Source organism: Amphiprion ocellaris, chromosome 11 (genome assembly GCF_022539595.1).
Source record: "Amphiprion ocellaris isolate individual 3 ecotype Okinawa chromosome 11, ASM2253959v1, whole genome shotgun sequence".
NCBI lineage: Eukaryota > Metazoa > Chordata > Actinopteri > Pomacentridae > Amphiprion > Amphiprion ocellaris.
Window position 1 is genome coordinate 7,066,478 of NC_072776.1, and position 21,274 is coordinate 7,087,751.

The 21,274-nt window shown below is 37.4% G+C and overlaps 2 protein-coding genes across 5 annotated transcripts; both read left to right on the plus strand.

Moving 5' to 3' along the window:
• The first annotated feature begins 1,924 nt into the window (after positions 1-1,924).
• klhl6 (kelch-like family member 6) lies at positions 1,925-7,239 on the plus strand. Its single transcript, XM_023299600.3, has 7 exons — positions 1,925-2,349; positions 2,423-2,588; positions 4,076-4,525; positions 4,657-4,894; positions 5,403-5,605; positions 5,697-5,910; positions 6,346-7,239. Exons 1-7 carry the CDS (start codon positions 2,093-2,095, stop codon positions 6,642-6,644), a joined length of 1,827 nt encoding a protein of 608 aa, XP_023155368.2. The 5' UTR covers positions 1,925-2,092; the 3' UTR covers positions 6,645-7,239.
• Positions 7,240-9,156: 1,917 nt separating this feature from the next.
• On the plus strand, positions 9,157-20,997 carry cd58 (CD58 molecule). Of its 4 annotated transcripts, none has more exons than XM_035943570.2 (13): positions 9,157-9,473; positions 10,966-11,259; positions 12,989-13,261; positions 13,768-13,866; positions 14,147-14,203; positions 14,688-14,846; positions 15,384-15,443; positions 15,886-16,095; positions 16,646-16,846; positions 17,388-17,636; positions 18,195-18,263; positions 18,899-19,099; positions 19,600-20,997. In XM_035943570.2, the coding sequence occupies exons 1-13, from the start codon at positions 9,425-9,427 to the stop codon at positions 19,878-19,880; spliced, it is 2,202 nt and encodes a 733-aa protein (XP_035799463.2). In that variant the 5' UTR covers positions 9,157-9,424; the 3' UTR covers positions 19,881-20,997. The 4 variants fall into 4 exon arrangements, with proteins under 4 accessions (XP_035799463.2, XP_035799465.2, XP_035799467.2 ...); XM_035943572.2 differs by having other exon boundaries at positions 18,204-18,263; XM_035943574.2 differs by lacking the exon at positions 18,195-18,263.
• Positions 20,998-21,274: the final 277 nt, after the last annotated feature.

Below are 21,274 nucleotides of genomic sequence, written 5' to 3' on the forward strand. Positions count from 1 at the left end.
GGGTTAGATACACATCCATGGTTTGAAAAAGCTCTCATTAAAAGGTTCATGCATACATACATGGCTTGACACTGAATGTATTAAATGTGATACAAAATGTGTTGGACAGTAAGATCCTCATTTTACACCAACCATGTGGGGTGAAATAGTGCAATGCTCTCTGCTCAGGTGTCCCACTCCCTTATTTCTGAAAGTTTTTGTCCTCGGTCTTTTTCATTGCCTTGATTACAAAATGTATTTGCATAATGCATTCATTCAGTAACAAGCATTGTTAGATAGCGCCCGCTGCTGAATTGTGTTGCTAGGAAACAGCTTGGGTCCAAGTTTGACATATTTTAGCAAACAGTGAAAATTTGCATCCATTGAAATCACGTTTGAATGGTGCAATAGATTAATGAGGCAACAGTGCCTCTTAGTGGAGAAGAGACAAACATACAATTCTTATTCTCATTTCTTATCCAAATTTCAAGATCTAGCCTCCGAGCTATTGCTGTGATTTTTACTTTAAAAGAAATGAAGAGATAAGACTATTATCTGTCCATGAAATTTAGAAGAAGATAACTGACCGGTTGCACAAAGCTGCAGTGTAGAGCAAAGGAAGTTAAAATAGTAGACTTCTATCTTCGTATTTTTCAGTCTCCCATGTAGTTTTATGTTTCCAGGGATGCTTGAGAGACAGAAAAATGTCAAGATAAGATTAGATATTACCGCACTGGCTCCCAGGGGGGAAATGGTAGTTACAGAGGCAGGCAAAGAGGAAAAGAGATACACAACTATTTGGATGAAAGACAAAACCAAAAACAAATGTTGGTGCAGAGGAAACAGAAATCCAAAAGTGCAGTTCCTTTAGAGTGAACTAACTACTTATATATAAATATGAATGATAATTATTAGGATTCATTTATTGCAATTATTTAATAAAAAATGATTTACAATATTAATAGGCATTAATAGAAAGAAATGGAAAAAATACTATGATATAAAACATAAAACAACAACAATAGAATAGCAATATTGTATTATTATTATTATTATTTTATATATATAAGTAACATCAAATAATATAAATTATTGATATGTTACTATTTTACCTAAAAATACATAAGTTTGTTTCTTTTTTCACACTTTTCTCTAATCTTTGCTTGGACATTCCCACCTCCTCTGGCATTAAAAATTGTTCAAATGAAATAAAAATTTCTCCTTTGCAACCAGTGCAAAGAGGTCACTTTGAAAGCTCACAACCAGAAATGGTTGGGAAGGACTGCATTGTGGGCCTTGCTCGAGCGCACATCAGTGGTGGCAGCAAGGAGAATGCAAACACTGCATGTTTCATGTTCCCCAGAAAGATTCAACTTGCCAGTTCACAGATAAATCTAATCTAATCAAATGTATTTTTATAGCACATTTTAAAACAACCTGGGCTGAGCAAAGCACTGCACATGTTTTCAGACAGACAGCAACAAAATCACATGCAAGACAGGATAAAATTAGTGATATCATATCATCTCTGAGACAAATTTATTTAGAATAAAATACTCAAACAGGCGAACAGGATCTCAAACAGGTGGCCTTCTTGTCACAAGCCTGCTTCTCACAATTACTATCACTTTCATCCCACTCAAATGACAGCATGATGGAGTGATGTCAGGCCACCAAACAAGAAGGGAGTTCACAGAAACATGCTGCATGTGTTTGAGATGAAAAACTCTTCTATCCCAGCCCAGGTTGAGATGCTGAGAGGGTTATCTGCAGTCATCTGCGTCTGATGAGGCCTGGTGGAGAAGCCTTGGCATCTGTGCTTCTGTGAAAAGAGGAAAATTGGGTAACTTCGGAGAAATTTACTCAGCGCAAGAAGAGGAAGTGTTCAGAGACGAGCGTTGCTACATACGCATGTTCCTCACTGAACAGGAATAGGAAGTATGAAGAGGACAGGAAAAAAACAAATCCACATCTCAAAGCAGCAGAACTGCTGCAAGCATAAACCACAAGGGTTTGTTTTCTGTTTTGTTGTTTCTTTTTACCAGCGCAGGTGCCTCTAAAGAAGCTGTACACTGCAGGAAGCTGAGCTTGTGAAGAGCTTTTGCCGTTAAAGATGAGTGACTCGCTGGAGAGGACCACAGACTGTCCCTTGTCACTTCTTGGAGATGAGTCCAGCCTGAATGAGGACAAAGGGAGTGTAGCAGTAGCAAGTGAGTTCAGTTGGGAAGATGGAGGTCTACCTGTGGAGCTGCAGAGAGGGATGGAGACCCTACGAGTCAACAGAGAACTCACTGATGTGACACTGTGTGTTCAGGGACATGACTTCCACTGCCACAGGGCCATTCTCGCTGCTGCCAGTCAGTACTTCAGGTAAAAACAATCCAGCATTGTATAACTCTATTGTGATGTACTGGTTTGACTGAGTCAGTTCTTCTTTGTTCAGGGCAATGTTTTGCAGTGGTCTAAAGGAGAGTCATGAGGAGCGAGTGGAAATTAAAGGGTTGGACAGCGGGACAATGCGCTCTCTCCTGGAGTATACCTACACCAGCCGAGTCCTCCTCACACACTCAAATGTCCAGAGAATACTTGAGGCTGCCAGTCAATTTCAGGTAAAGCAGCTTAACTGACACAAAACGTTAAAAAGACACTTGATTTTTTTATTTTGCACATTCATTACCTGATGCACATGAAGCTTTTTGTCAATCATGAGTACTTTATAGGCACCAATTGTAAACTTTTAGCACCACGAACTGGTTGCAAGTAAAGACAAAGAGTTGTAGAAAATGTGGACATTTTAAATTGGATTGTAATTACCAAACACGCCAATGATTTGAGATTAACCTGAATTTTACAACTGGACGTAAGCCAAATATCTTCAAAACACATCTTGATTAATTAAAAGATGTGGGTTTAAATGAGTCAGGTTTGAATGGGGTATTTTTTCACACAGGACTTGCAAAAAAAATTCCCATTCTTTGTCAGAGTGGTCACATGAATGATCATGATGTTCTTCAGTGAAAGTAAAAACACCAACTGAAGTTTCATTTATTGTAGTTTCTATTAGTTACATTTGAATTAATTGCCTGTTAAGCTTGTTAACACACACATAAAAGACACTCAAAAGGCATGATGATACCTGAATGAACAGCAAAAAGAATTTTAAAAAAAATGGACAAAAAAAATCATTCAGAAGACAGATTCTATATTCTATAGCAGATAAAATCTTCAAATTGCTACTTTTATTATTCTTATGGTCTCACTACAGACAATTCTCCCCCTCATTGGGGGAGCAGACATCTTATTGGGTAAGAAATTTGTCGACTAAAGAGGGAAGTGAAAGTTGGACAGTTGTTTACACTCAGGATCAGTTTTCCATACAGGCTTAAATTAACTACACAGCTGTGCCATATCGCAGAGGAGGCAGGTGTTACTGTGCTTCTATTTTTGCAAAAATACTCTTCTAGTGTGAGATTTTGCTGATATCAAGCTTAGGTGTTCTAGTTGGTTGTTAATAGCCTGTTGTATTATTAGTTCCTATTTGAGCTTAAAGTTGGAATCAGGCTACGATTTCACAAACAGAGTGAGTAAGTATGCAATGTGGTTGCTACAGTTAAAGGATATTATAACATTTCTTTTGAGGGTTTCCCCAAAATGATAGTCAGGATAGAATATGAACAAATTTCTCTAGATTATTGTGGCTACTACGTGGGAAAAGGGCCATCAAACATTTGTATGAAGTGAGACTTCAGTCAATTCGGTATTTACCAGTCGATTCCCTTTTCAGAACAAAATCCCCCTTTTCTCTCTGCAGAATGAGTTGTCTTGCTTGGAAGTGAAGTGAAAAGAGTTTGGTTTGATTAACACAGACTTCTGAAGACTTGCTGTATCTAATCTTTTGAATATATTTTAAATAGCAGCTTCAGTGGAACTTCTGAAGGTACTTTTTTAGACAAAGTGGGCCTCATCCTTTCTACTAAAAGTGCATGGAAGCTCATCACAATCATTATAGACACAATGTTGATGTATAGCTCATCAGTTTTTAATATTTTCAGGTAAAACTGATGCTAATCCAGATGCTTGTTTTGTCTTTGTTCAGTTCCTCCGTGTGGTAGATGCATGCGCCGGCTTTCTGACCAAGTCTATGCATCTAGAGACCTGTGTTGGGATCCTGACTCTGGCTGACAGCCACGCCCTGCCAGCCTTGAGGACCAGAGCTCAGGACTACATCACCACCCAGTTTTCTCAGGTAGTCCAGCAGCAGGACTTCCTGGAGCTGCCGGTGGAGTCTCTGGAGACTGTCCTGCAGAGGGACGACCTCGATGTCAAGTGTGAGGAGTGTGTCTTTGAAGCGGTCATGCGCTGGGTGAGAGCCCAGCAGGATGAACGATACCCACAGCTGGCCAGGCTGCTTTCACACGTGCGACTTCCGCTGATGGAGCCGGCATATTTTGTGGAAAAAGTGGAGTCAGATGAGCTGATACGCCGCTGCAGTGAAGCTTTTCCTTTGTTGCAAGAGGCCCGAACCTTTTACCTCTCTGGCAGGGAGGTCAGTGCACAGTGAACACACTCTTTATTGTTACATATTAGGTTTTAGTGCAGTGATTTTAGCCGTTTTATGTGACTCATGTATTTTAGATGTTAAATGCTTTTTTTAAATGATGTTTATTCTGTTTATAGGTGGTCTCAGAACGGACCAAACCACGTGTGAAGCACTTTCTATCCGAGGTTTTCCTGATAATAGGAGGCTGCACTAAGGATGAGCGCTTCATCTCCACCGTCACCTGTTTGGATCCTCTCAGACGCAGCCGCCTGGAGGTGGCCAGGCTGCCGATGACAGAGACAGAGGATGAGTCTCAAAACAGAAAATGGGTGGAATTTGCTTGCATCACCTTCCACAATGAAGTGTATATATCTGGTGAGGGAACAAATTCATGTTTTGTGTAGCTGAGCCTCTAAAGTGCAGCTGAAAGTGAAATTGTTCGCAGACTAATGATTACACACCTCACAAGTATGGTTTCTATCTCAATAAATGTTCATTTTTTTGCATCTTGACCATGTGGACAGGTTATTGTAGGTGTTTCTGGGCTTCTCTGGCATCAGTTGTAATGTTGTAATTTGTGAACCTGAAGTATACAACTGAGCAAAACAACAGGAAGGCGTGACGTCATCCGCACTAACTGTTGCTGTGGTTTTGGGTGTTTTCCAACTCAGGAACTGACATTTCAGCTCAGGTTCCTTAACTGTTCACAAGCATGTACAGTGTGAAAGCTGAGACTAGACCATAGGATTTTACATTCTTAATCAGGAACTGCAGTTCAAAGCACCAGCACAGTCATTATTGAACAGTGACACATCAGTGTTCTGCAATGAAAGCTAGTCCACACAGCAGGCAACCTTGAGTCTAATGCTCTTTGTTTCTGTAGGAGGTAAAGAGACGCAGCATGATGTTTGGAAATATAATGGCGCCCTGGACAAGTGGATACAAATCGAGCCTCTGTCTACTGGGCGCTGGAGACACAAAATGGCAGTTCATGGCGGGAAAGTATACGCACTGGGTGGATTCGATGGAGTTCAGAGACTCGCTAGCGTGGAGGCCTATGATCCTTTTCACAATCGCTGGATGCAGGTAAATGTGATTCTACGTAGCTTTAATTTTATGGGTCGCCCCTTTATTGTTTTGGTCCTGGGATCCTCATTTAGATGCCTTTTTCCTGCAGGTGACACCTCTTGCGGTGGGTGTGAGCTCCTTTGCTGCTGCAAGCTTTGACAGATGGATCTATGTGATTGGTGGCGGGCCAAATGGAAAGCTGGCCACCGATAAGGTTCAATGCTGGGAACCAGGAACAGACTGCTGGCAACTGCGGGCGCCCATTCCCATTGAAACCAAATGCACAAACGCAGTCATGTTCAAGAACTGCATTTATATAGTTGGTAAGTCAGTGATGATTAATTGTAACTGAATGCATTTACTCATGTTTTGTGTTTGATCATTTATAATAATAATTTAGCAAAACATTCTCCTGGGCCATTTTTCATCATCAGAAGTTCTTTTGCTTTTGGTATGTTTGCATTTTTCTGAAAACATTCTTACTTTACTTGTAATGTTGCACTGCGGTTTTCCGTAATATACATAAAGATTTTAATTCTAAAATTGGGCAACTACCATGTTGACAAAGTAGTGCCAACATGATCTTAAAAACCAGATTGCTAGTATTAAAATAGACACATATGAATTGGTGACAAGTGAAAGCTTGAAAGTAATTGAGATTTTCCAGAATCAGGTCATCTATTTCTGGTCGACTGGGTGAAAATGGGTAATTATCATATGTTAATATGGCTACTGTCTAATTTTATTTGTGGTTCCAGGTGGTGCCATGCATGCCATGTACTGCTACTCTCCTCTGTCCGACTCCTGGACTCTTGTGACCCGTCTTGGGGAAAGGGCAAGTTGCGCCATCGCTGCTTGTAACAACAAACTTTTCATCACTGGGGGAAGAGATAACAAAAACCAAGTCATCTCCACAGTGATGTGCTGGGACGTCGACAGAGGGGTGTTGACAGAAGAGTGTGTTTTGCCGATGGGAGTGTCGCACCACGGCAGCGTGACACTCATGAAGTCCTACACACACATTCACAGAATAACACCTCCGTCAGAGGGCCAGTGACACAAACTTCTGTGAACAGGACTTCACTGTTGCTGAGAACTGAGTCATGGGAAGTAAAGATGTGTCTAAAGAGAAGACAACTGTATTTGCACTCATTATAATACTCATTTTATGTGAGCTGCCACTTTGTGAGGAGAAAATGTAAGGAAACTAAACTTTTGAAAACTTTATTTTTATACAGGGCTGTGCTTTTTTTTTAAAAAATGTAAAAACTGTTTGTCTTTCTCTCTATTTCGGTTCAGTGGAGAAAACCTAACTTCACATTGTCAATTACAATACCACAGTCAGGCAGTAATGTCACAATAATAGAAAAACATTAAATAAACTTGAAACAAAATGAGTTCAGCAACAGTTTAATCTTTTACTCAATATGAATTTAAAAAAATCAAATCAACAATCTACAGCAGCAGCAGCATTTTAGCACTTTATTACGGTTTAATTAACATGCGAATTATTGGCTTCTCCCGTAACTGTTACACATAAAACTTGAAAAATCCAGCTGGACTATAATGATGTTCACAGAATGGAATGGTTTTTAAATGTTGTTGATGTACATATTACTAAATAAAAACACTGTCAAGCAAACTGCCAAATATGCAGAGACTCAGTGTGTTTCCTGTGACACTTCCACCAAGTGGTGAAAGGATGAATTTAGCTGCATTCAAAGGAATTAGATTTGATGAGTAAATCAAACCACAGAAAAGTTTGGTTTTACTGTTAATTATAATTAATAATTGTTTCTGATATTGCTTGAATTTTTGTTGTATTTCCACAGAAATAGAGACAATCAGAGCATCTTGTGACATTTTTAAATCTTTTTTATGTATCATATAATAATTACACCATATTGTATGAATGATGCTCCCAATTAATAATGTGGCATTCATTGTACATTGCCAGTCCAAAAATAAGGGTTATGATCTGGGGTTGGTCAGGTTCAGCAACATTATGTTCCCAAAGAATGAGGTCAGCTGACTACCTGAAGATACTGAATGACCAGGTCTTTACATCAGTGGAGTTTTTCTTCCCTGATGTCATGGACATGTTCCCAGATGACGATGTCAGGATTCATGGGGCTCACATTGTGAATGAAAGGTTCAGGGAGCATGAGACGTCATTTTCACACATGGATTGGCCTCCACAGAGTCCAGACCTCAGAACCACTGGTCCGACTCTCATCATCAACATGAGATTTTGGCAGAAAATTAATGCAACTCTGGACATAAATAAATGCTGTGACATCGAAACGATGCCACAGCGATTGTGTGTCATTCTCAAAGCTAAAGGTGGTTCATTGAAATATTAGGGTGTGCAACTTTTTTTTTTTTGGACAGACAGTGTATATTCATATCTTACATCAGAAAAGAGTTGTAGTTAATTAAGAAGCTAACATGCACTTGGACGATGACATAGAAAGCAACAGAATTTCAAGTATACCATATTGGCATCACAATCATATATGGATGTAACAGTAAACTTAACATTATTAGAAAACAAGAAAAGGAGATAAGAAGCTTGTTTCCAATTCAGACACCATACAAGCATAAACTGACCCAAGTTAATTCTAGGTCTACACTGATGCTTCACATACTAGGAAGTAAGGTGATAGAAGACAAAAGACCATTGAAAACAATAGCTTACAGAACAGTCCCTCAACAACAGTCCAGACATACTGATAGAAATACAGCCGTTATTACACGGGATTTAAAAGATGGGATATACAGCTACATTTTTATGGGCACCCACACATCAAAGGAAATGAAATAGCAAACAAGTCAGAAAACGAAGTACACAAAAAATGTTCACATTGACTTGAAAGTTAACACCAGCGGGACAGAAATCAGAAGCGCCATCAAGCAGAGACTGAAGGGAAAGTGGCAAAAAGCAATGAGAGGAAGAGAGGAAAAGATGGATGGTGGCACTACAGAATGCAAAGTGGGAGAAATGAGGTATGCAGGAAGGAACAGTAGAGACAAGATAGTAATATTAAGACAGAGATTTGGACACACTGGATTAAACAGTGCACTGTTCGAAATAGAAAAGCACACAGGTACATGTAAATACTGAGGGGAGGAAGCGACAGTAGAGCATGATTTTATACACTGTTAGAAATATGAGACAGAAACAAAACAACTAATGCAGAAAAATAAAGCTTGATATTATAATAAGCTATAATACAGAATAGTAATCTTGGAACGAAATGGTCAGTCTTAGCAGCATAATAAATAAATAAATACAAAGTGCTTAGATAACTAGTTTATAAATCTTTTATAATAATTGACAGTATATTTTACATTATATATTAGTTTTGCTTTATATTCTTGAAATGCAAACTATGAATAGTAATTATATTTCTCTATCTTATACAAACCCATTTCTTTGTCATTTCATTGCCATTATTTTTTGGCAAAACAGGCAGTGTAGTACTCACTCCTCGCCAGTAGGTGGCGGCAATTCGCTGTTTACTAATAAATCACGAAGAAGTCACCCCAGGTAACTCCTGAAATCCTGGCCATTTTGAAAAATACTTACGCTTGTCTGCCGTGTCTCCGTATACCTGAGCTGCTCCTGGGTTTCTACCGCAGGTACTATGAAAAGTTTAACCAGTTCAGACTTGTTCGAAGGAAAAATAGCCAAACTTCCTTTTCAACTCGGTCTGTAATGACGTCAGTAAACTTTTTTTTACCTGCCGCACCTGTGAAATAAAGTGAAAGTAAAAGGAGGCCCGAGGCCGCGGCTGTATCTTTGATTTATCTGCTTATTTTTATTTTTTTTTGGAAATGATTCGCCCATTTTACCTGGTTTTCTGTATCTTCACCTCCTGTCTAGGTAAGTTTCTCTGTTTTTAAATCCGGTGTTTTTGTTCGGACACGAAACTACAGAGCAGAGGGTCAGGTTTCTCCGCAGGTCTGGACAGGTGTGCGGAAAAAACAAAACGATGAACGCCCAGTTTCTATTAGTCTACACCTGCTTTAATCTGGTCAGAACAGTCAAACCGTGCTAATGTTTCCGGGACGTTATTTATCATTAATAGTTTGTTGTCATTACAAAGTTGTGTGTGCCTAAAACTATAGTGTTTATTGTAAAAGAATATTTATCTTTGCAGTTTATGACCTAATCGGTCACTGAATCTAAAATTGTGTAAGAGCTGCAAGAATCAACCGATTAATCGTCAATTACTGAATTAATCGCTTACTATTTTGATAATTGATCAGTCTGAGGACTTGAAATAAACAATTTTTTTCACCATTTTTTTTTAGACCAAACATCTAATCTTTTAATCTAGGCAGGTTAGAATGTTCATGCTACATTATAGCCAGACTTACAGTACTGTCTGTATTTGTTGTGTTTGGTATATTTAATATCCTTCTTAAGACTGTATGAACCAGGATTAACAGATGGGTTTTCATCAGTAATCATTCAAATATGACCATCATGAATGAAATCAAAACATTTTGTTGCATTAATAACATTTTAGTCACAATTTAGAGGCAGCAGTTACTTTTTGGCAAACGGAAAACTGCATTATGTGAGCTAAACTGGTCTTTAAAAGCTGTTTCAACTGGTAATAACAACTGGACTGGGGGGGGGGTATATTATAGTGTAAAGTTTAAGAGAAAATGTTGCTTTTTCTTGAGTTTTCGTTGGAAATAAATGGTCTTCATCACCAGATTGAGTTTGCTTTATTGACATCAAGATGCCCACATGTTGTGGAGGTCTTTTTTACAGGTAGATTATTCATTGGCGGCTTGTAGGGCTGACATAATTTTGGGATAAATATCTAATTTCCATTCTTCTGACAGGCAGTACAATTTTATTTGCAAATAACTGCAATTTTTTTGAAACCTCTGTTCAGTACGGGGAGGGAGATTTAGACATAGTACCTCATTCAGTCAGAGTGAAGATTTATACTCCATTGTTGTTTTTCTTTCCTTTTTCATTTGAAAGCTAAAGAAAAAGGAAGTCAGTAAGTTCTGTTCTTTTTTGCCAGCCTCCATTAACACTTTGTGGATGCTGAGGCCTCTTTATATTGCAGCCCAGAGCTGAGTTTACCACCATAACCTATTACAGTCTCAAAAATGATCATAGATTTATTTGATTCAATGCAATCAGCATCACTCAGATAGGATTTATTTCAATATATTTGCACTGGTTTATATCAGATTGTACTTTTTTAACTGGCACCTCTGTGTTCTGTGTATTACTGAGGCCTAGATATAGAACGGTCACCACACCCTACGGTTCTCTACAACATACTAAGATTTTTACATTGTTATTTTGTGTGTTTCTTTACCTCTTTGTTGTTTTTTTTCGTGTCTAGTTGCTGAACAGGCTCCAAAATATGCACTGCTGGGGCAGACAGTCAGCTTGGACCCATTTGGAATCACGGTTTCCCCAGATGACATTCTGTGGAAACATAAAGGAGACAAAGTGGTAGAATTCAACGGTAACGAGCAGCATGTCTACGGCACATTTGACAACAGGATCACTCTAGACTGGCTCTCTGCAGAGCTCAGCATCTCAGACCTCAGATATGAAGACAGCGGAGTGTATGTACTGGAAGCGTACACAAAAAAAGAGTTGAAACGTGCATCCTTTACATTGGAGGTCATAGGTAAGTTCATTTTTAAAATAACTTTTTTAATAGTCAGCATTGCTATCTGCACTTTAAAATGTACGTGTTGCAACAGCAGCTCTACAACTCATGCATTGATAGAAAAACAGAAAAAATAGACTAGTTCTGTAGTAGACTGTGCCGCTACAACTGCCAAGTGTTGGATCTTTTCATGATTTTTTTTGTGTTACAGCTTTCCATTGCAAAAGTTATTTAATGTTTTTTGACACCGCTCAACAGAAATCTGCCTCTTTATAGTCAAAGCTCACCGCCTGCAACAGGAGACCTTGTGCATACAACAAACAGTTGCTTTTCGAGTTAAAGCATTACCATAAAGTGTCAAAGAGTTTACCGCTAAAACGATCACATGCTAGTGTTTGCCAGGAGGCTCGAGACTGTGAAACAAATAAATGGAGGTCTTATGTTCTGAGAAGACAAAAAAAACCCAAGCTTTCTGAATATCAGATGAAATGCTGTTTGTTGTATCAGCCAAACCAAACACCACAGAGCAGCAGAAACGCTTAACATGAAGCATAGAGCCGGCCTTGGAAGGTTTCTAAAGGTAAACGGAAAATAAAGGCAGGTAACTCTGGAGGAAACCTGCTGAAGACTTGTCAGAAGTAACTGATTCAGAATATCTGGCAAATTATGACCTCAAGCAAGAAAGAATGGGAGGAAACTGCAGCAGTCAGATGTGCAAGGCTGTTAAAGATATTTCTGCAAAGTCGATGCTGATCTGTTGCTAAGATGCCAACATTTATTCTACATTTACTCTTCACACAATGGGTAGTGAGTTTGTGAATGCACATGATGGATTACTAGTTCTTTGTAGGGTTTTTTTTCACTTTGAGGAGTTGTTTTTTCTGGTAATTTTTTTTTTTTTTTTAAAAAGTGAGACTCGCTTGTAAAAAGTAAAACTTCAAACTATGAGGTAATGAGTACAACTACTCTACTCACTAATTATGCTTCATTTAGTTTCCGAGGTAAATGTTGTGCTTTTTCATTCCCTCAGCTTATCTGAGAGCTTAATAATTTTATATTTAACTCATAGGTTGGGGATCACTGGACTGTATTACCTCAATAGGTTTTTTACTCTGCTGTGTAAGTACTTAAATGTAGGATGATAAAAGACTGTAGTATTTCTCCTGCCACTCCCAACAGTCGATCATTATCTCAAAACTAGTTTATGTCTTAATATGTCAGCCATTTGCTGATGATGATATCAGAGACACTTTGCCCTTCCAAAGAAAATAGCATTTATAGGTTAGGGTTATAGATTAATAGGAATTTAAAATAATTTCTAGATCTTGACAAGTTGTAAAATACTAGATTGTTCAGATCCAGACTAAATGTTTTGTGCCTTTGTAGATGCGCTGTGATACACAGATGATGAACTGAGGCTTAATATTGTTGAAATTTCACTTATTTTGCTGAGGAAATTTCAGGTTGTTCATAATGTTTTGTAAAAAGATATTTAATTAAATGTGAACATTGTCAGAATGTACTTATTTGCACTAAAATAAAAGGAAAAATTTGGAGTTATCAGTTACTATGCTGTGATTTTACTGGTTTGGCCTGCTTGAGATCAAATTGGGCTGAATGTGGCCCCTGAACTAAAATGCCCTAAACCATGTTAATTATCATATAATATACCCAAATCCATGTTAGATAAGGTGAGAATTTATTATTTTTGGTCATATATTTGGTTATATTTGTGTGTTCCGTATAGACAGAGTAGCCAAGCCTACCATATCCTGCGAGATGAACAATGGCAACAGCTCCATCAAATCTGGAAACCAGGCCACACTGAAGTGCTCTGCAGAAGCCAGGCTGTCTCCGTCCTTAACGAAGTTTGAGTGGAGCTCACAGGGAACCCTGCAGCTTGGCGAAAAGTTAATAATACCTCTAGGGGATGAGCATGATGATAAAGTATACGACTGCACTGTGAGCAACCCACTGACTAAAGAATCGACTACATTCACTGCAAAGGACTGCTACCCTGGTAAGATTTTACCTACTGCATCAGCTCTACTGTGTATTTAGAATTTATTTCATGGATTATGACATTTCAAGCAAATGTGCATTTAGAAGCTATTTTTTAAACTTTGAATATTTGTTGGTGTTACCCACCAAAGGCCATGAGTCTAATTAAGAAAATGCCTGCATTGCTGCACTAACTGTCAAACTGAATGTGCCACAGTGGCTTTGATCCAAACACGCTGAGGTTTTTCTTGTAACATTACTGAAACTACAACTGCAACAGACAAATGAATACATCTCTGTTGCTTAATTACTAATAATAATTGAATAAATAATTTCAAATGAAATTTATCATGTTTTTACTTTTAGAAAAGTGATATATTGCACCTTGGTTGTATTATCAAGAGTAATTGCAGAATTCATGTTGAAAAATATAGACTGAAGTGTCCTCAGTTATAATGTTTGAGTATTTCAGATGTGTGGCTGCTACAGAAGTTGCTGTATTTTGATTTTTGTGTTTCTCTGCAGAAGGAGGTTCTGCTGGACTGACTGCCGGAATTAGTGTTGCCATTATTGCCTTAGTTCTTATCATTCTTGGTGTTGTGTTGTGCAAACTCAAGCAGAAAGGTACAGTTACAACAAGAAATGACACTTCTTTCAGAGAAATGGATCTTAACGTTTTCCTTTTTGAGGCACACACAGGATATATATTCACTGATGTACATACATCAAAGCTCTTTAGACAGCTACCAGCTGGTTCTTTGTTATTTAGGGTGAAAAAACTATGCCGTAACTATCTGCAGTTTGTGCAGAAAGCTATCAAGTGCAGCATTATTGAACAAGCTACTGGAATTATTGACTCTAATCTTCACACTGCTTTTTTCTCCTTCTATTTTTTTAATTCCAGCATGCTTTGCAAAGGAAAGGGGGCATGATGTGGAAAAACCTCCTGGTAAAATGAAAGGTATGATGCTGTATTCTTTCAGTGGTCTGTCTCAGATATACAGGACAGCTGCAGAAAACAAATGTTTCTGACATGTGTAATAACCAGACCAACACCTACAAACTATAACTCATTGAAATTGTTTACAGCAATTTGTTAGTACTGTATATTTAAAATGTGTTATTTGACACAAGAAATTTACACAGTTGAAAAGATGGAATCTGTCAGTGTTTTATTTTTCCTCTCTAAATGTCTTAAACAATTAACAGATTGTTTCAGTTCTATTGAGGGTAGAGAAAAGTAGTAAATGCAAATAACACTTGAAGGAAATATTTGGGTGTTGTTTAAAGGTTTGTCAAATTGTTATTACTGTTGCTCATTTCCGTTTATTGGACTGTTTTAATTAGATGTTACATCAGCCAACATTTCTCTTGTCTAAGGTGTCTTTCTTTTTTTAATATTTAAGTTTAAGTTATATTCTAGTTTTTATTTCAATCTGTTTCAGGGTCAGGAAACGAGGCAGCTCAGGATGATGATGAACGTAGAGGTCTTATTCACAGAGTATCCACATTAGCTTCTAAACAGCCACTTCGCTTTTTGACCCAACGTGAGATTAACCCTCAGAACGACGACACAGAAGACTCAGACCAGGAGTACAGACAAGGTAAAGGCTGCGGATTAAGGGTGTTTTATGCAACAGCTTTAAGCTATAGGAAGATTTATCAGAACTTTTTACTGTAGCAGTAAAATGCCTACAACAGTAGCAAACCTGAGTTTAATGCAGATCAATAGCAAAAAAGCATGTTTAATAACTTTCAATTTGCAATACAGGTAGTTATTGTCTTTCTGATTGTTTTTTATGCAGTTATTAATTTTAAAAAGTCTATTCTAGCAGTTAGTGGATTTTTTTTTTTTTTTTACGGAAATGATTAAATATGATACTATATGTGGAATTTTCTCTCTTTATTTTTGTGGATAATATGTACACAGTACAGAACAGAGGGACATATTTGACATTATTCCAGGGAATTTCAGAAATCCCAAACTGAAACTATTGTGAACTGAACTAGAAAATTATTTAAATTTCCATGAGATGCCAGTAAAAAGGTTATGTAACAAAAATGTTATTCAAATTATTCTTGATGCATAGTGTAAAAAGGGATACAGATTGATTTTTACCGTTGTGAGTCACTCCCTACAGAATCTGTCAAAAAACGTGTAGAGAAATTTGAACGAAAGAGCGGCAAAAAGAAAGCGGCAGGTAATTTTTTTTTCTTACTATAGATAACTGATCACAGCAAAGAAATATATTGATGATTGACAATCACCCTTAAATGCTTTGGACAACAAGCTATTTGGGGAATTAAATGTCAGCTGCCTCAGTATTATTGGGAAAGTACAGCAGAGTCTCAGCTTATTTAGCGGTGGCAAGTAATGATTATTTTCAAGACTAATCATCTTTTTATGTGTTGATAGTTTTATATCTAAAATGACAAAAAAAAAAAAAAAAAATCACTGGAGGCCCAAGTGTACATCCTCAATTTCCAAACAGTTGCATGTGAGAGACTGGAGCCAAGTGTTCATTTTTACTTTGTGCATGATTGAAACTATTCATCAAATTAAGTGATTTTCATTCATTCACAACTCCTGAAATATTCTCCATATGGTTTAGTGTCTTAAGGAATTCGTTTTGTGTGTGGCAGGTTTAGAAAAGAAACAGATACGAGCTGCGTCACCTCGCCCTGTGGATTCTGCTGAAAACAACAAAGGAGACACTCTTGCCCATTCGTCCACAGAACTTCCAGAAGAAGAGCGTGGTCCTTTAGACTCTAAGAAGTCAAACTATGTGTCGGGCGACGAAAGTGAGAACAAAAGGTCTGATCTGCAGCCAGCCACTGCTTCTGAACAGCCAGGTTTGTACAATTCACTTTTTGAGCTAGATTTGGGTTTTGCACTGGAAATTAGTCAGCAAGAGAAAGACAGATCTGAATATGAAATGCTAAAATACAGTGTTCAGATGACATGGACAAACTAATCTACCAAAATAAGAATTTGAATTGCCAGTACAGAAATGGTTGTGTTCCTTTTTTATAGTTGTGCTTTTCGATGATGTATGCTGAACATGTATAGAATTTTCCCTGAAGGAGGGAGGAATGAAAAGAGAGGGAATAGCGTGTAAACCTGATGTAAAATGATTATGTCCTGAACTGTGGGGCACCTCACTTTCAGAGTTAGTGTGTGGCCAGAGTACAAGAAAAGTTAGTGGAAAAGAAAGATCTTCAAATGGATTTAATCAAATGAAGTGAATGATTACATTTCTGTCAATCAAGTAATTCCGTAACCAGATTTTTCCGTGGTGCTTGTTAATGTAAATGACTCGATTGTTTAATTCACAACTCCCAAGATATTCTCTGTATGGTTTAATCTCTTAAATAATCATTTTTGTGTGTGTGTGTGTGGCAGTTTTAGAGAACAAACAGATACCAGCTCACCCTCTGGATTCTGCTGAAAACAACAAAGAAGACCCTGATGTCCATTCGGCCAAAGAACTTCCAGAGGAAGAGCGTGATCCCTCAGACTCTGAGAAGTCAAACGATGTGTTGGGTGATGAAAGTGAGAACAGAAAGTCTAATCTGCAGCGACCCACTGCTTCTGAACAGACAGGTTTGTAGAATTCACTTTTTGAGCTAGATTTGGATTTTGCAGTGGAAATTAGTTAGCAAGAGAAAATCAGATCTGAATATGAAATGCTAAAATACAGTGCCAATGTTGGGTTGGCAGCTGTGAGATTGTTTAGGAACTCTGTGGCCAGAGTACGGCACTGCTGGACCAGATCATGCATCCTTTTTAGTATGTGATATGATACTGCAGCAATGACAATATGGTATTGACTGTTCATTCATGATATTTCAGTATTTCCTGGCTCACAGTGGCCGCCCTTAAAGAATGATGATAATACTTCTTAGTTTTGTTACAAGCCGGAGGAGGGGCTAAATTCAGTTTCATGTATTGGTTATTTTAATTCAGTTCCTTGCTCACTTAGTAAAGAGCTTCTTGGCTTTGCTCATTTTTAATTTTCCATGCAGTAAGACTGGTTTATGTTCAAACCCAGACCGCCTGGACTATTTAACCCTTTCACAAATCATTAGCAAACCGCTGCACTTTTTATACTAATTAGTTTTTGCACTTTTACTGACTGTTTCAGAGGCCGAGGAAGAGGCAAATGAGGAAGCAAAGTCTCCTTCTGCAAATGGTGTCCCTCCTCATGCTGCCCAGCTACATTTACCTGAGACAGAAAACTCTCAGAACCAGTCACCTCAGGATGGTTCTGGTGAACATGAGGATCAAACAGTCTCCGATCAGCAGGACCAAGACAATACAGAAAAGAATGAAGGCAACTCATCAGAACCAGAAGAAGGGAAAAAATCTGAAGACTTAAACCAGAAGTCATTAGGTAAAATAAAAAAAAATTTAAAAAATGACAGTAAAGGACCAAAAACATTTTCATTATCATTTTGCTGCTGTTAGTGTTGTTAAAGATAGTCTGTCAGAAACCCTGACAGTTAGTGGAGAAAAAAAGATCTTCAAATGGAAATAATTGGCTTCTATATTATTATTATTATTATTATTATTATTATTATTATTATTATTATTATTATTATTATTATTATTATTATTATCATTATTATTATTATTATTATTATTATTATTATTATTATTATTATTATTATTATTATTATTATTATTGTGATTTGTACTATTGTTGTTGTTGTTCCCATAAAACATTAACTGTTTTTTTCTCTCTTTGCCTTTTGAGGGTCACATATATGTCCAGGCTTATAATTTCAGTATTGGGAAACATTACTCATTTAATCTTTTATTTATTTATTTTTTAACGTAGATTCACCAACTGAGCAACCAAGTAAATGTTACATTACTAAAAATGTTATTTATAATCATTGATGCATGGTATAAAAGCTGCTACAAATTAGTTTCTCTGGTTGTGTTTCACTCCTCACAGTAAACTTCCAAGCACTGAGAAATATATTTGAGCCACACAATGAAAATCAGAAAGTGAAAGGTAATTTTTGTTTCCCACAATAGATAACTGATCACAGCAATGAAATAGACCGATAATTGACAATCACCCTCAAACAGTTTGACTAATGAGCTTTTTGATAATAACTAAATGTCAGCTGCAGCAAATTGATTTATTTCTATTTTTGGAGGGTAAAACAGATTCTTAGCTCACAAGAAATTCTTGTGTTCAGAATAGTAATTTTTTAAATGGTTAATTTTATCTATACAATGTCAAAAATTATGAAACACAAAACCTAAATTGGCATCTTCAAACTGCTTCTTTTCCACACTTCAATGAACAGTTCTATAAAAAACAAAACAAGTACAAACAAAAAGCAGCAAATCCTATGTGAGAAGCTGGAAGTGTTTGTTTTTGCTTTGTGAGTGATTGAAAATATTAATCAAATGAAGTGATTGATTACATTTCTGTCAATCAACTTTTAATGAAGTGATTGATTACATTTCTGTCAATCAACTTTTAATGAAGTGATTGATTACATTTCTGTCAATCAACTTTTCCGTGCTGCTTGTTAATGCAAATGACTCGATGGTTTCATTCACAACTCCCAAGATATTCTCTGTATGGTTTAGTCTCTTCAATAATCCTTTTTGTGTGTGTGTGTGTGGTATTTTTAGAGGAGAGCAAACAGATACCAGCTCACCCTCAGGATTCTGCTGAAAGCGACAAAGGAGACCCTGATGTCGAGTCGCCCAAAGAATCTACAGAGAATAAAGATTGTGATCCTTCAGACTCTGAGAAGCCAAATGTTGTGTCGGAAGACAAAAGTGAGAATGCAGAGTCTGATCTGCAGCCACCCGCTGCTTCTAAACAGCCAGGTTTGTAAAATTCACTATTTGAGCTTGATTCAGAATAGGTTTAGATGTGAGACTGTTTGTTTATATAAAACTCGGCACCTTAAGTATCATTAACAATATCTGATCCACAGGATGAAGAGTGCAGCCGCAGGTTCATTACTGATGGTTTATTCACAACATTTTAGTATTTCCTCTTTTATTTCTTCATAGAAGAATAAACATGAACCTCAGCCAGTGGTCACTCATTAGGATCGACAGTTTTGGCTGTCTAACTGTATTTATATGAGCACACATTAAAAGCTGGAGGAGGACGAAATTTGGTTATCTTTGTTTATTTTAAGCGATCCATTGCTTTCTCTGGAAATTACTTTTTGGCTTTGCCCAATTTTAAAGTTCCATTTTGTCAGACTGATTCATGTTGAACCAAACATCCCTCTGAAGCTTTTAACCCTTTTTCAAGTCCTTAGCAAACTGATGCACTTTTTTATATACTGATTTAATTATACTCTGTTTACTTTCAGTTAAGCAAGAGGAAGATGGTGGCGATGATACCTCTCTTCCTGTTGGCCGACCAGTTTCACCTCTGACTCAAGATTCTCTAAACATAGCACCTCAGGATGGTGCTGGTAAGCAGGAGAAAGATGCCAGCTCTGATCAAGTCACTGGAGGAACCACAGATTTAAGTCAAGATGGATCTGACTTACTAAATTCAAAGGAAGAAAATGAATCCAACAATCACAGTGATGTAAAAGAGAATTCCACTGTTTCTGAAGAGAAAGGTCCAGAAGCAACAGATGAATAAACTTCACAGCAAAAAGAAACACGCCAAGGAGAAGACCACCAGCATGAAAGCGACAGTTCTGAAGATAAGCATGATTCAGACAGTGCGAATGAGCGAGAAAAAATAGATCAGGACAAGACACTTCCTCCAGAGCCTCAGAGCCCCATAACACCAAAACCAGACAGCAGTAACACCAGCACCTCTCCTGTCACTGAACAGGACAAGACCAGGCAGAACAGTGGGTCAGACAGCAGCATGGAAGAGGCAGGCAAAGGGGAAGCTTAAAATGAAGTCCAGTGTGGCTCACAAGAAGAAAAAGTTGACAATAAGAGCTTCAGTGAGGTTAAAGAAGGGCAGAAGAAAACTTTTGAATAGGCCCTCATACACTGAAAAGAGAAAATACAAGAAAGAAGCAGATAATTAGAGTGACATTGTAAATAGAACACAGCAGAAAGCGAAGGGATGAGATCAGCACAAAGGCGCAAAGTGAAACACAATATGGAGAATAGTTTTAGTTTGAAACTATCCAAAGACAAACAAATCTTTGCTCTGCGACAATGACATTAAATCACAGTAGACTGTGTCCAGTGTAACATTAAAGGTCTCCTTACAACCAGTAATAACAGGTGGCAAAAGCATCCACTTGTGATGACATGACGTGCTTTATAAATCAAGAAGCTCTGGATCAGGAATGTCTAATTAATACTTACATTGTGGCCTTCAGCCCAAAAAGAGACACTACAATATAACAGTAATAAGCTTGTTTCTAGATTTAAAAATGCTGTTTTCCCTACTCAGACTAATATTTGCAAGAACTTCAGTTTATTCTTTTGAATTCATAACAAAAGTATATTTGTCTTGAGCCATGTCTGTGATTGTATAATGACATGAAAAATGACAATTTTCCTTGTTTAATTTTAGCTTGTTTTTGCTACATGTTTTTTTTTTTTTTTTTTACATTGCTGGGACAATAAGTGAAATTGATGTGAACTCAGGGTAAATTATTCTGTAATTAATTGACATTACCATACACTAAGCTGCAGCTACAAAATCTGATTGTTAGTTGTTTTTATCTCGCTGTGTTTTTCTAATCGTTTTGTACAAATTTTTACTGATCAGTAAAGTAAGTGTAAACTCACTGCAGTTTCTTCTCCTTTTGTGCTGTATTGTTCTTTAAATTAAGTCAGAAATACAATGCAAAATTTCACAATTTAATGTTTCTATGACTGTCAGATTATATGTTTATATCCTAGTGTTGAATATATGACTAAAATAGTGCATCATGAGTTGAAAAAAATACAAATGTAACCATTTTCAAACTGCATCATAGCGCTGCCCTGACCTGAAATCATGATTTCCACTGCAGAAACAAGTGACAGCGTGGTGCCTGTTCCTTCTAAAAATGTGTGGCAACA

Excerpts from the sequence above, each read along its gene's own strand:
- klhl6 (XM_023299600.3), top strand. The coding sequence starts at position 2,093 with ATGAGTGACTCGCTGGAGAGGACCACAGACTGTCCCTTGTCACTTCTT. Across the intron at positions 2,589-4,075 it reads AGGCTGCCAGTCAATTTCAG|TTCCTCCGTGTGGTAGATGC; the intron begins GTAAAGCAGCTT and ends GTCTTTGTTCAG. Across the intron at positions 5,911-6,345 it reads GAACTGCATTTATATAGTTG|GTGGTGCCATGCATGCCATG; the intron begins GTAAGTCAGTGA and ends TTGTGGTTCCAG.
- cd58 (XM_035943570.2), top strand. The coding sequence starts at position 9,425 with ATGATTCGCCCATTTTACCTGGTTTTCTGTATCTTCACCTCCTGTCTA. Across the intron at positions 14,847-15,383 it reads AGACCAGGAGTACAGACAAG|AATCTGTCAAAAAACGTGTA; the intron begins GTAAAGGCTGCG and ends CACTCCCTACAG. Across the intron at positions 15,444-15,885 it reads CGGCAAAAAGAAAGCGGCAG|GTTTAGAAAAGAAACAGATA; the intron begins GTAATTTTTTTT and ends TGTGTGTGGCAG.